General features: G+C 49.8%; 1 protein-coding gene across 6 annotated transcripts in view; it reads right to left on the bottom strand.

Annotated features, from left to right (window-relative positions):
* Positions 1–3,682, bottom strand: part of LOC144604566 (tyrosine-protein kinase HCK-like) — an 83,177-nt gene extending 79,495 nt beyond the window's left edge. For 2 of the 6 annotated variants that reach the window (XM_078419143.1, XM_078419144.1), the window contains exon 1: positions 3,549–3,682. In XM_078419143.1, the coding sequence (XP_078275269.1) occupies positions 3,549–3,661 (113 nt within the window). In that variant the 5' untranslated portion in view covers positions 3,662–3,682. The other 4 variants (XM_078419145.1, XM_078419149.1, XM_078419148.1 and 1 more) reach the window with 3 other exon arrangements.
* Between the last annotated feature and the right edge of the window lie 9,136 nt (positions 3,683–12,818).

The following is a 12,818-nucleotide window of genomic DNA, read 5'->3' as shown; positions in this document are numbered from 1 at the left end:
CTCTGGACAAGGGTCTCGCCCCGAAACGTCACCCATTCCTTCTCTCAATAGACAATAGACAATAGACAATAGGTGCAGGAGTAGGCCATTCAGCCCTTCGAGCCAGCACCGCCATTCAATGCGATCATGGCTGATCACTCTCAATCAGTACCCCGTTCCTGCCTTCTCCCCATACCCCCTCACTCCGCTATCCTTAAGAGCTCTATCCAGCTCTCTCTTGAAAGCAACCAACGAACTGGCCTCCACTGCCTTCTGAGGCAGAGAATTCCACACCTTCACCACTCTCTGACTGAAAAAGTTCTTCCTCATCTCCGTTCTAAATGGCCTACCCCTTATTCTTAAACTGTGGCCCCTTGTTCTGGACTCCCCCAACATTGGGAACATGTTTCCTGCCTCTAATGTGTCCAATCCCCTAATTATGTTATATGTTTCAATAACATCCCCCCTCTCCACAGATATTTCTCTCCTGACCCGCTGGGTTACTCCAGCACTTTGTGTCTTTCTTCGGTGCCAACCAGGAATCTGCAGTTCCTTTCTTTCCTACACTGTTCTCTGGAGAACGGGGACAAGTCAGGTGAGGTTTCTGGGGTCGGGGACCCCCTCTTCAGACCCTGGAGGCGAGGACGGCGTTCAGAGACGGCGCAGCGCATTTGCAAGACCTCTCCCAGCCACCCCCTAGAACCGCAGGTGACCCACACAGTGCATCTACAACCCAGCGCACTGGGACAGGGAGTGGGAGTGGGGCTGGGAGTGGGACTGGGGCTGGGAGTGGGACTGGGGCTGGGAGTGGGACTGGGGCTGGGAGTGGGACTGGGGCTGGGACTGGGAGTGGGACTGGGACTGGGGCTGGGAGTGGGACTGGGACTGGGGCTGGGAGTGGGACTGGGGCTGGGAGTGGGAGTGGGGCTGGGACTGGGGTTGGGAGTGGGACTGGGAGTGGGGCTGGGAGTGGGAGTGGGGCTGGGACTGGGAGTGGGAGTGGGAGTGGGAGTGGGAGTGGGGCTGGGAGTGGGAGTGGGGCTAGGAGTGGGAGTGGGGCTGGGGCTGGGAGTGGGAGTGGGACTGGGAGTGGGGCTGGGAGTGGGAGTGGGGCTGGGACTGGGAGTGGGAGTGGGGCTGGGAGTGGGAGTGGGACTGGGACTGGGGCTGGGAGTGGGGCTGGGAGTGGGAGTGGGACTGGGGCTGGGAGTGGGAGTGGGGCTGGGAGTGGGAGTGGGGCTGGGGCTGGGAGTGGGAGTGGGGCTGGGAGTGGGGCTGGGACTGGGGTTGGGACTGGGACTGTGAGTGGGAGTGGGGCTGGGAGTGGGGCTGGGGCTGGGAGTGGGGCTGGGGCTGGGGCTGGGGTTGGGACTGGGGTTGGGACTGGGACTGTGAGTGGGAGTGGGGCTGGGAGTGGGACTGGGAGTGGGACTGGGAGTGGGGCTGGGACTGGGACTGTGAGTGGGACTGGGAGTGGGACTGGGAGTGGGGCTGGGAGTGGGGCTGGGAGTGGGGCTGGGAGTGGGAGTGGGGCTGGGAGTGGGGCTGGGGCTGGGACTGGGGCTGGGAGTGGTGCTGGGAGTGGGGCTGGGAGTGGGGCTGGGGCTGGGACTGGGAGTGGGGCTGGGGCTGGGGCTGGGAGTGGGGCTGGGAGTGGGGCTGGGAGTGGGGCTGGGGCTGGGAGTGGGGCTGGGAGTGGGGCTGGGGCTGGGACTGGGAGTGGGGCTGGGGCTGGGGCTGGGAGTGCCCCAGTTTGCAGCAGTCGCTGCTGTGCCATCCCACACAGTGTAACCCCGCCAGCAGCGGATCAATCACACGGGCATTCTTGTCTTATTTAATAAGCCAAGGGGGTCCTCCTGCAATGTGGATCACAACTGCAGAACGACGAGCAAAGGGAACACGTCGCTCAAGATGCAAAGCCCGAAATGACTCGACTAAAGTGTTTGTTCTTTTGTTTTAAAGCAGCGGTTTTGAGTTTACAGACGGTCACACACACTGACCCCCCCCACACACACACACACACTGACCCACACACACACACTGACCCCCCCCCACACACACACACTGACCCACACACACACACTGACCCCCCCCCACACACACACACTGACCCCCCCCCCACACACACACACTGACCCACACACACACACACTGACCCCCCCCCCCACACACACACTGACCCCCCCACACACACACACACACACTCTCTCTCTCTCTCACACACAGAGACACACACACACACACTGACCCACACACACAGACACACACACATTCTCTCTCTCTCTCACACACAGAGACACACACACACACTGACCCACACACACACACACACTCTCTCTCTCTCTCACACACAGAGACACACACACACACTGACCCACACACACACACACACACACACACATTCTCTCTCTCTCTCTCTCTCTCTCTCTCTCTCTCTCTCTCTCTCTCTCTCTCTCTCTCTCTCACACACACCCACACACTGACCCACACACTGACCCCCACACACACACACACACTAGTGCAAGGCGGGCAGCTCACTGAAAGCACAAACAGTCGCAAACTACCACGGCAGCAGCAGCAGCAGCAGCAGCAGCAGCAGCTCCCAGTGAGTCTGTCTGCCCTCAGCCCGGACACCCACCTACCTCTCTCCTCTCTCTCTCTCTCTCTCCTCTGTCTCCTGAGATGGTCTCTTGCACAAAGTAGGGATTTAAATCGTCCAAGATCCCCCCCCCTCGCCACCAGCCGGAGTCTCAGTCCCAGCCTCTCCCTCTCCCCGGGTCAGTCAGTCAGACAGACAGACCTGTCACATCCCACAGTTACAGCCGGAGACGGGGCTGCGGCTCCGACTACAGCAGATGCCTGGTCACCGCTCACATCGCTGACCCACTTCCTGGTCGGTGAGTGAGTGAGTGTGAGTGGGTGTGAGTTGGTGCTCGGCCAGAACACGGGGCGGTGTCTCACTCACACACACACACACACACTCACACACTCACACACTCACACACACACTCACACACACCCACACACACACACTCACACACACACCCCACACACACCCCACTCACACACACTCACACACACCCACAAACACCCCACTCACACACACTCACACACACTCACACACACCCACACACACACACCCACACACACACACACACTCACATACACACACCCCACACACACCCCACTCACACACACCCACACACTCACACACACACACTCACATGCACCCCACACACACACACACTCACACTCACACACACTCACACACACTCACATACACACTCACACACACACACACTCACACACACACACACACACTCACACACACACACTCACCCACACACACATTCACCCACTGACTCTCACACCCTCCCCCCACACCCTCACCCAACGCACACACCCTCACTCCCATCCCCACCCCCACCCACCCCCTTACCCACAGACCCACCACCACCCTCCGTGTCCCGGGCTGCCGACTGCCCACAAATGCCCACATGGCCCCGGGCAGCAAACACTGATGCAAAGTCTTTCCAGGTGAGACAGAGGTTCTCACCTGGCCACCTCACCTGGCCGCTTCTGTCCTGGGCCACCTCCAGTGCCATAGTGAGGCCCACCGGAAATTGGAGGAACAGCACCTCATATTTCGCCTGGGTAGTTTGCAGCCCAGTGGTATGAACATCGACTTCCCCAACTATAGATAGTTCCTCTGTCTCTCTCTTCCCCTCCTCCTTCCCAGATCACCCTCTATCTTCCTGTTTCCACCTCTATCCTTCCTTTGTCCCGCCCCCCTGACATCAGTCTGAAGAAGGGTCTCGACCCTAAACGTCACCCATTCCTTCTCTCCCGAGATGCTGCCTGACCTGCTGAGTTACTCCAGCATTTTGTGAATAAATACCTTCGATTTGTACCAGCATCTGCAGTTATTTTCTTATACTTCTTAAACACTGATGCACCTCTCCCTCCCTCTCCCCGTCCACTCCGGGCCCAGCTCTGACTGTCCACTGTCCACTGTCCACTGTCCACTGTCCACTGTCCACTGTCCACTGTCCACTGTCCACTGTCCACTGTCCACTGTCCACTGTCCACTGTCCACTGTCCACTGTCTGTCCCTGACCACCTGCAACAGCCCCTGGCTGAATGAACAGCAACGTCTGAGGAAACACTACCCACTTCTCCCCAGAGATGCTGCCTGTGCCAATGAATTACTCCAGCACATTGTGTCTGTCTAACATTAACATTAACCCGGTCAAACAGGGGGCTGGATTAGTGGGTGTAATCCTGTCTGTATGTTTTGTATTGATGATGTGCACGGTGATACCACACAATGACACAAAGTGCTGGAGTAGCTCAGCTGGAGAACGGTCTCAACACAAAACACAACACAATTCCTCCTCTCCAGAGATGCTGCCTGTCCCACTGAGTTACTCCAGCATTCTGTGTCTGCCTTCGATGTAAACCAGCATCTGCAGTTCCTTCCTACACATGATAACAACCGTCTCCTGCATGAGACAATGCACATGGGGAAATTGAATGAGGTGCTTTTCTGTTGGACAATAGACAATAGGTGCAGGAGGAGGCCATTCGGCCCTTCGAGCCAGCACCGCCATTCAATGTGATCATGGCTGATCATTCTCAATCAGTACCCCGTTCCTGCCTTCTCCCCATACCCCCTGACTCCGCTATCCTTAAGAGCTCTATCTGGCTCTCTCTTGAATGCATTCAGAGAATTGGCCTCCACTGCCTTCTGAGGCAGAGAATTCCACAGATTCACAACTCTCTGACTGAAAATGTTAATGGCTCTGGGCTCTAAACACTGGATATTGTTCAATCCCTAGAAATATGGCAGCTTTTTTACTTTAGTTTAAGTCACGTGTACCAAGTGAAAACCTTTTTTGTTGCGTGCTATCCTGTTAGTGGAAAGACGATACTTGAGTACAATCTAGTCGTCCACAGTCTACAGATACAGGATAAAGGGTATAACTTTTGATGCATGAGTCCAGTCAAGTCCAATTAAAGATAGTCATAGAGTTCTACAGCATTGAAACAGGCTCTTAGCTTACACGTCCCATGTACACTAGTGCCACCTGCTTGCATTCGGCCCTCTAACCCTGTCCGACCCATGCATTTGTCTAAGTAGTGTAAGAAAATAACTGCAGATGCTGGTACAAATCGATGGTATTTATTTCACAAAATGCTGGAGTAACTCAGCAGGTCAGGCAGCATCTCAGGAGAGAAGAAATGGGTGACGTTTCTGGTCGAGACCCTTCTTCAGACATGTATTTGTCTAAATGCTTCTTAATGCTTAATGCAAGATAAAGTGGAGAAAAGTCAGATTCAAGGTAGTCTGAGGGTCTCCATTGAGGTTGATGGTAGTTCAGGACTGTTCTCTAGTTGGTGATAGGATGGTTCAGTTGCCTGATAACAGCCGGTAAGGCTCAGTGCAGTGAACACATCTGAACTGTAAGCTTTGCAGGCAGTTGGTTTCAAAGCAGTTTCGCTGCACTCAAAGACAGCATGACATTATGGTGCGTCTATTAGGATCAAGTAACTAGGTTATTAAGTCAGCTCAAACTATATCCAGGCAACTGGCTCTAAACATTACATTACACACACCTTTAGGATAGAGAGAAACAAGGAACTCCAGACACAAAATGCTGGAGTAACTCAGCGGGTCAAAGGCATCATCTTGGGAAAGAAGGAATGGGTGACGTTTCGGGTCGAGACCCTTCTTCAGACTGAAGAAGTCTGAAGAAGGGTCTTGACCCGAAACGTCACCCATTCCTTCTCTCCTGAGATGCTGCCTGACCCGCTGAGTTACTCCAGCATTTTGTGTCTACCTTCGATTTAAACCTGCATCTGCAGGTTTTTTTTTCCTACACAAGGAACTGCAGACATTGGTTTACACTAAAGGACACACAGTGCTGGGGTAACTCAGCAGGTCAGGCAGTAGTTGTGTGGAGAACGTGGATAGGTTACATTTCAGGAGGGACTCAGTCTGTAGAAGGGTCCCGATCCTAAACATCAACTATGCATATCCTCCAGAGATGCTGCCTGACCCGCTGAGTTACTCCTGCACCTTCTTTTATAATTCAAACTATTGGCGAGATTGGACTTGTACTCATTCATGATTTGTACAAAATCATGAGAGGAATAGATCGGGTAGATGCACAGAGTCTCTTGCCCAGAGTAGGGGAATCGAGGACCAGAGGACATAGGTTCAAGTGAAGGGGAAAAGATTTAATAGGAATCTGAAGGGGTAACCTTTTCACACAAAGGGTGGTGGGTGTATGGAACAAGCTGCCAGAGGAGGTAGATGAGGCTGGGACCATCCCATCATTTAAGAAACAGTTAGACAGGTACGTGGATAGGACAGGTTTGGAGGGATATGGACCAAGTGCAGGCAGGTGGGACTAATGTAGATGGAACATGTTGGCCAGTGTGGGCAAGTTGGGCCGAAGGGCCTGTTTCCACACTGTATCACTCTGTGACTCTGTAACTGGTTTAGTTTATTTTTATTAAATTATTTTTGCATGACAGTAATGAACACTTTCCTTGGTTTAAATGCTTACACGTTTATCCTAATGGAGCATTTACTGTAACTCTTGGTTTAATATTTTGACATAAGGTAAACGCTAGCCCCATTTCCACTTTACGTCCATTGTTATTCTCAATCCTCGAGAAGAATTAAGTCAATGGAACACAGGCCGTTACCCAACACAGAGGTGAGTTAATGAATGATTTATCATGAGGCAGTACATGTGGAAACTACTTCAAACACAGCTCATTGGCATTCCAATTACCTTTCCACCTTGCCTGGTTGTACCGATGGGTTTGAGTTGAGTGCTCGCTTAACACAATCTCATTTTTTTGTCCACTTTGGTCAATGGGGCAGAAAGTTAAGTAGGCGTAACATCCAAACTGAACCTAACACATTCCCATCAGATTAGGAAGGAAATCAAAGGCAAAAAAAATAATTGCAAATGTTCAGTTAAAATCAGAACATTCAGGGAACATTCAGCAGGTCAGGATCTGCACAGAGAGAGACAGAGTTAGTCCTTCTCTCCAGAGATGCTGCCTGTCCCACTGAGTTACTCCAGCATTTTGTGCCTACCTTCGATTTAAACCAGCATCTGCAGTTCTTTCCTACACGAGACAGAGTTAGTGTCTGGTTGGTGACTGGGGTAGCTCAAAGACAAGCATGTTTTAACAACATGACTAATGTTTGTGGTAAGGTAGAGACCATTAGCGAGTGAATCACACATGGAGCCATAGAGTGAAACAGTGTGGAAACAGGCCCTTCGGCCCAACTTGCCCACACCGGCCAACATGTCCCAGTCACTCTAGTCCAATCTGCCCGCGTTTGGTTCATATCCCTCCAAACCTGTCCTATCCATGTACCTGTCTAACTGTTTCTTAAATGTTGAGGTATGTCCCTGCCTCAACTACCTCCTCCGGCAGCTCGTTCCACTCACCCTCTGTGTGACACGAGTGATGTTGGGGAGGTTGGGAGAAGATTGAAATTGTGTTAATTTGGAGTAATGTGCGCAGTTCTGGTTGGCCTATTATGGGAAAGACTTGGAGGATTTGGAGAGGCTGCAGAAGATGTTTACCAGTCTGAAGAATAGTCCTGACCAGAAAGGTCACCTATCCATGCTCTCCAGAAATGTTGCTTGACCCGCTGAGTTACTCCAGCACTTTATGCTTTTTTAAAAAAACAGACCGCTGCCTGGATTAGAAGGTATTATGTGTAAGGAGAGTTTGGACAAGCTTGGAATCTTTTCTCTGAAACATCGGAGGTTGAACTGACACCTGATATCAGTATATGAAATTATTGGCGGCATCGATAGAGTAGACAGTCAGAACCTTTTACCCAGGGTGGAGACGTCAAAGATTAGAGGGCGTAGCTTAAAGATGAGAGGGGTAAAGGTTAAAGCAGCTGCTACAGTCAGGCAAATGCCTCCGCTGTCACGCTGTGAAAACGGAGAGGACGAGACGGAGTTTCTTCCCACAGGCCATCAGGACTGTTAACTATTATATCTCCAGGGACTACATTTTTTTTCTGTATTCATTTTAATTTTTATGCTGTAATGGTAATATTTTGCACAATCCGCAGGCGTTGCCACCTTCATTTTGCTGCACATCTTGTATGTGTATGTGACAAATAAACTTGACTTGACTTGACTTGGAGCAGGTTTTTTATGCAGAGGGTGGTGAGTGCAGGATCACACTGCCAGGGGTGGTGGTGGAGGCAGGTAAGATTGTGGCATTTGATAGACTTTTAAATGGGCACATGGATATGCAGGGAATGGAGGAATATGGATGAGGTGCAGGCAGAGGAGATTAGTTTAACTTGGTATCATATTCGGCACGGGCATAGACAATAGACAATAGACAATAGGTGCAGGAGGAGGCCATTCGGCCCTTCGAGCCATCACCGCCATTCAATGTGATCATGGCTGATCATTCTCAATCAGTACCCCGTTCCTGCCTTCTCCCCATACCCCCTGACTCCGCTATCCTTAAGAGCTCTATCTAGCTCTCTCTTGAATGCATTCAGAGAATTGGCCTCCACTGCCTTCTGAGGCAGAGAATTCCACAGATTCACAACTCTCTGACTGAAAAAGTTTTTCCTCATCTCAGTTCTAAATGGCCTACCCCTTATTCTTAAACTGTGGCCCCTTGTTCTGGACTCCCCCAACATTGGGAACATGTTTCCTGCCTCTAACGTGTCCAACCCCTTAATAATCTTATACGTTTCGATAAGATCTCCTCTCCTCCTTCTAAATTCCAATGTATTCAAGCCTAGTCGCTCCAGTCTTTCAACATATGACAGTCCCGCCATTCCGGGAATTAACCTAGTAAACCTACGCTGCACGCCCTCAATAGCAAGAATATCCTTCCTCAAATTTGGAGACCACAACTGCACACAGTACTCCAGGTGCGGTTTCACTAGGGCCCTGTACAACTGCAGAAGGACCTCTTTGCTCCTATACTCAACTCCTCTTGTTATGAAGGCCAACATTCCATTGGCTTTCTTCACTGCCTGCTGTACCTGCATGCTTCCTTTCAGTGACTGATGCACTAGGACACCCAGATCTCGTTGTACGTCCCCTTTTCCTAACTTGACACCATTCAGATAATACTCTGCCTTCCTATTCTTACCACCAAAGTGGATAACCTCACACTTATCCACGTTAAACTGCATCTGCCATGCATTCGCCCACTCACACAACCTGTCCAAGTCACCCTGCAACCGGCATTGTGGGCCGAAGGGCCTGTTCCTGTGCTGTTGTGCTCTGTGTTCTAGATTTTGTTTGGTGGTTGTATGTGGAGGAGGCGTGGGCCAATAGACAATAGACAATAGACAATAGGTGCAGGAGTAGGCCATTCAGCCCTTTGAGCCAGCACCGCCATTCAATGCGATCATGGCTGATCACTCTCAATCAGTACCCCGTTCCTGCCTTCTCCCCATACCTCCTCACTCCGCTATCCTTAAGAGCTCTATCCAGCTCTCTCTTGAAAGCATCCAACGAACTGGCCTCCACTGCCTTCTGAAGCAGAGAATTCCACACCTTCACCACTCTCTGACTGAAAAAGTTCTTCCTCATCTCCGTTCTAAATGGCCTACCCCTTATTCTTAAACTGTGGCCCCTTGTTCTGGACTCCCCCAACATTGGGAACATGTTTCCTGCCTCTAATGTGTCCAATCCTCTAATTATCTTATATGTTTCAATAAGATCCCCCCTCATCCTTCTAAATTCCAGTGTATACAAGCCTAATTGCTCCAGCCTTTCAACATACGACAGTCCCGCCATTCCGGGAATTAACCTAGTGAACCTACGCTGCACGCCCTCAATAGCAAGAATATCCTTCCTCAAATTTGGAGACAAAAACTGCACACAGTACTCCAGGTGCGGTCTCACCAGGGCCCGGTACAACTGTAGAAGGACCTCTTTGCTCCTATACTCAACTCCTCTTGTTACGAAGGGGACGAATGAGAACAATGAAGAAACAATAAAAGTTCAGGAACTACCAAAAAAACAGACCTCTCTCCATACACACGTCCTGGCGTGCCAGTGTGTCCAGGATATTTATTTCAACTTTCCGTCATCTGCAGTTTCTTCAGATGACTTGAGTTCACTGCCACCTCTTGCCCAAGAAAGCCTTGATCACATTCTGTCCCCCTCACCAGTCACTTTTACTTTGTTGGTTCTCAATGGCTTTTACTTCCTTCTTGTTTTCGGTAAGCTGAAGGCCAACACACACTTCTAAAGCCACACTTATTTCTGGTTCTGATGAAAGTTTATTGACTCGTCATTAACTCTCACCACTTTATCCCTGATTCATCAGCAGTGGACTGAGTTTCACAACCTGCCCCATGCCAAATTCATCGCTTGCCTGAAAATAACAATGTTCTAAAACATGGCACTAAAACTAACTGTTCCACAAACTCTCTGTACAGGAATTAGTCAATATAAACCTAAATATAACCTATATATTCATGTGTGGAAATAAAAGATATTTATATATATATATCTCTATGTGGTGTGTAGGAAAGAACTGTAGATGCTGGTTTAAATCAAAGATAGACACAAAATGCTGGTAGACACAAAATGCTGGAGTAACTCAGCGGGTCAGACAGCATCTCGAGAGAGAGAAGGAATGGGTGACTGATGACATCAGTCTGAAGAAGGGTCTCGACCCGAAACGTCACCCATTCCTTCTCTCCCGAGATGCTGCCTGACCCGCTGAGTTACTCCAACTTTTTGTGTCTACCTTCGATTTAAACCAGCATCTGCAGTTTTTTTTCCCTACACAAAATGCTGGAGTAACTCAGCGGGTCAGGCAGCATCTCTGGAGAGAAGGAATGGGTGACGTTTGGGGTCGAGACCCTTCTTTAGACTGATCATATCTATATGGGAGTACTGGGTTGGGTCAAAAATCAGGTCATATTTAAATTTTATATTAACCAGATTTTCTTTGGTATGGCATTAAAATATTCACCTGAATTAAGGCTTCAGATTATATCACAACAGGCCTAAATATGTACTATCTAAGATTAGCTGAAGTACAACAGAGTTGCAATATGGCGAAGATAGAGAAATCTGGAAGAGCGGTCCCGACCCCAAACGTCACCCGTTCCTTCTATCTGGAGATGCTGCCTGTCCCGCTGAGTTACTCCAGCATTTTGTGTCTATCTGCGGTGTAAAACCAGCATCTGCAGTTCCAATATGGACTTCATTCTGCTGACTTCAACTGCTATCTGCAAAATGTGCCACTTTGCGACTTTCAACACTGGGTTGTGGCAACAGATATATAAAGGGAAGTCTGTAGTCTTGCATTACGGGAATCCAGCAGTGGCTTTGCATTGCATCCTGTTGCACAATGCCATCGCATTCCCCTGATACTTTGGACTATTTTTTGAAAGGATGTCAAAAAAAAAAAAGACAGTTTGCAAAACTCACGTTACCATGGGTGGTAGACACAAAATGCCGGAGTAACTCAGCGGGTCAGGCAGCATCTCCGGAGAGAAGGAATGAGTGACGTTTCGGGGTCGAGACCCTTCTTTAGACTGATCATATCTACTGGGTTTGGTCAAAAATGGGTGGTTACTGGTCAAGCATTGAGATAACGGTGAATGTTTTATACCAGGGCAGCAGGAAGGAGGGTCCTGACCCAAAAGGTCACCTACCCATGTTCTCCGGAGATGCTAGCCTGACCTGCTGAGTTACTCCAGCACTTTGTGTCTTTTTACATATCAGTGCTATCTTAGTTCACAACTTAATCCACAACATACGTTTGAAACGTATAAGATTATTAAGGGGTTGGACACGTTTGAGGCAGGAAACATGTTCCCAATGTTGGGGGAGTCCAGAACAAGGGGCCACAGTTTAAGAATAAGGGGTAGGCCATTTAGAACGAGGTGGGGGCAGGGCAAAGCCTGGCAAGTGATAGATGGATACAGGTTAGGGATCGGCAGGTGGGTGGAGCGAGGGCAAAGGCTGGAGGTGAAAAGGAGACAAAAGGGGGTCAGAACGGGAGAGAAGAGGAGTGAAATGTAACTCCAGAGGGATGAATGAATGAATGAATCTCTTCTTGCGCGTCCATCATTCAAAAATGTTACATCACTGTCATCGTCTGTCCTGAAAAGGGTGCGGGCTTCTGGTGACAATCAGTGGGGGTCACCACTTGTACAGTAGACGATGGTGGTAGCAGAATCAGCTCAGGACACGTCCAGTTTCCAGCCCCTCCACGCAGACACTTCTGCAATAGGGCCAAAGAATGAATGAATGGACGGGTTTATTGTCCAAGTATGTACATATACAAGGAATGTGCCTTGGTGCTCCGCTCACAAGTAACAACACGGACATACAGTAAACAATTAAGAATAAAGCATAAAACATTAAAACATTAAGAAACCAACATTACAGTTTAAACATGTGAGTGAAATAAACCGGAGCACAAAGAGACGACAGACGTTTGGTTGTTGGGTAGAGCTACCACTCGCGGAAAAAAGCTGTTTGCACGTCTGTCTGAGAGGGGGGGGGGGGAAATAAAAGAGAAATGTGGGAAGTGGGGATGGGAGAAGAGGATACGAAGGGGGGGAAAGGGTCATGGTGACGGGAGGGGGGGATAGACAATAGACAGTAGACAATAGGTGCAGGAGGAGGCCATTCGGCCCTTCGAGCCAGCACCGCCATTCAATGTGATCATGGCTGATCATTCTCAATCAGTACCCCGTTCCTGCCTTCTCCCCATACCCCCTGACTCCGCTATCCTTAAGAGCTCTATCTAGCTCTCTCTTGAATGCATTCAGAGAATTGGCCTCCACTGCC

The sequence above is a fragment of the Rhinoraja longicauda genome, chromosome 22 (genome assembly GCF_053455715.1).
Source record: "Rhinoraja longicauda isolate Sanriku21f chromosome 22, sRhiLon1.1, whole genome shotgun sequence".
NCBI classification, from domain to species: domain Eukaryota; kingdom Metazoa; phylum Chordata; class Chondrichthyes; order Rajiformes; family Arhynchobatidae; genus Rhinoraja; species Rhinoraja longicauda.
The sequence above is the reverse complement of the archived record's forward strand: the minus strand, read 5'-3'. Positions and strand labels throughout refer to the sequence as shown.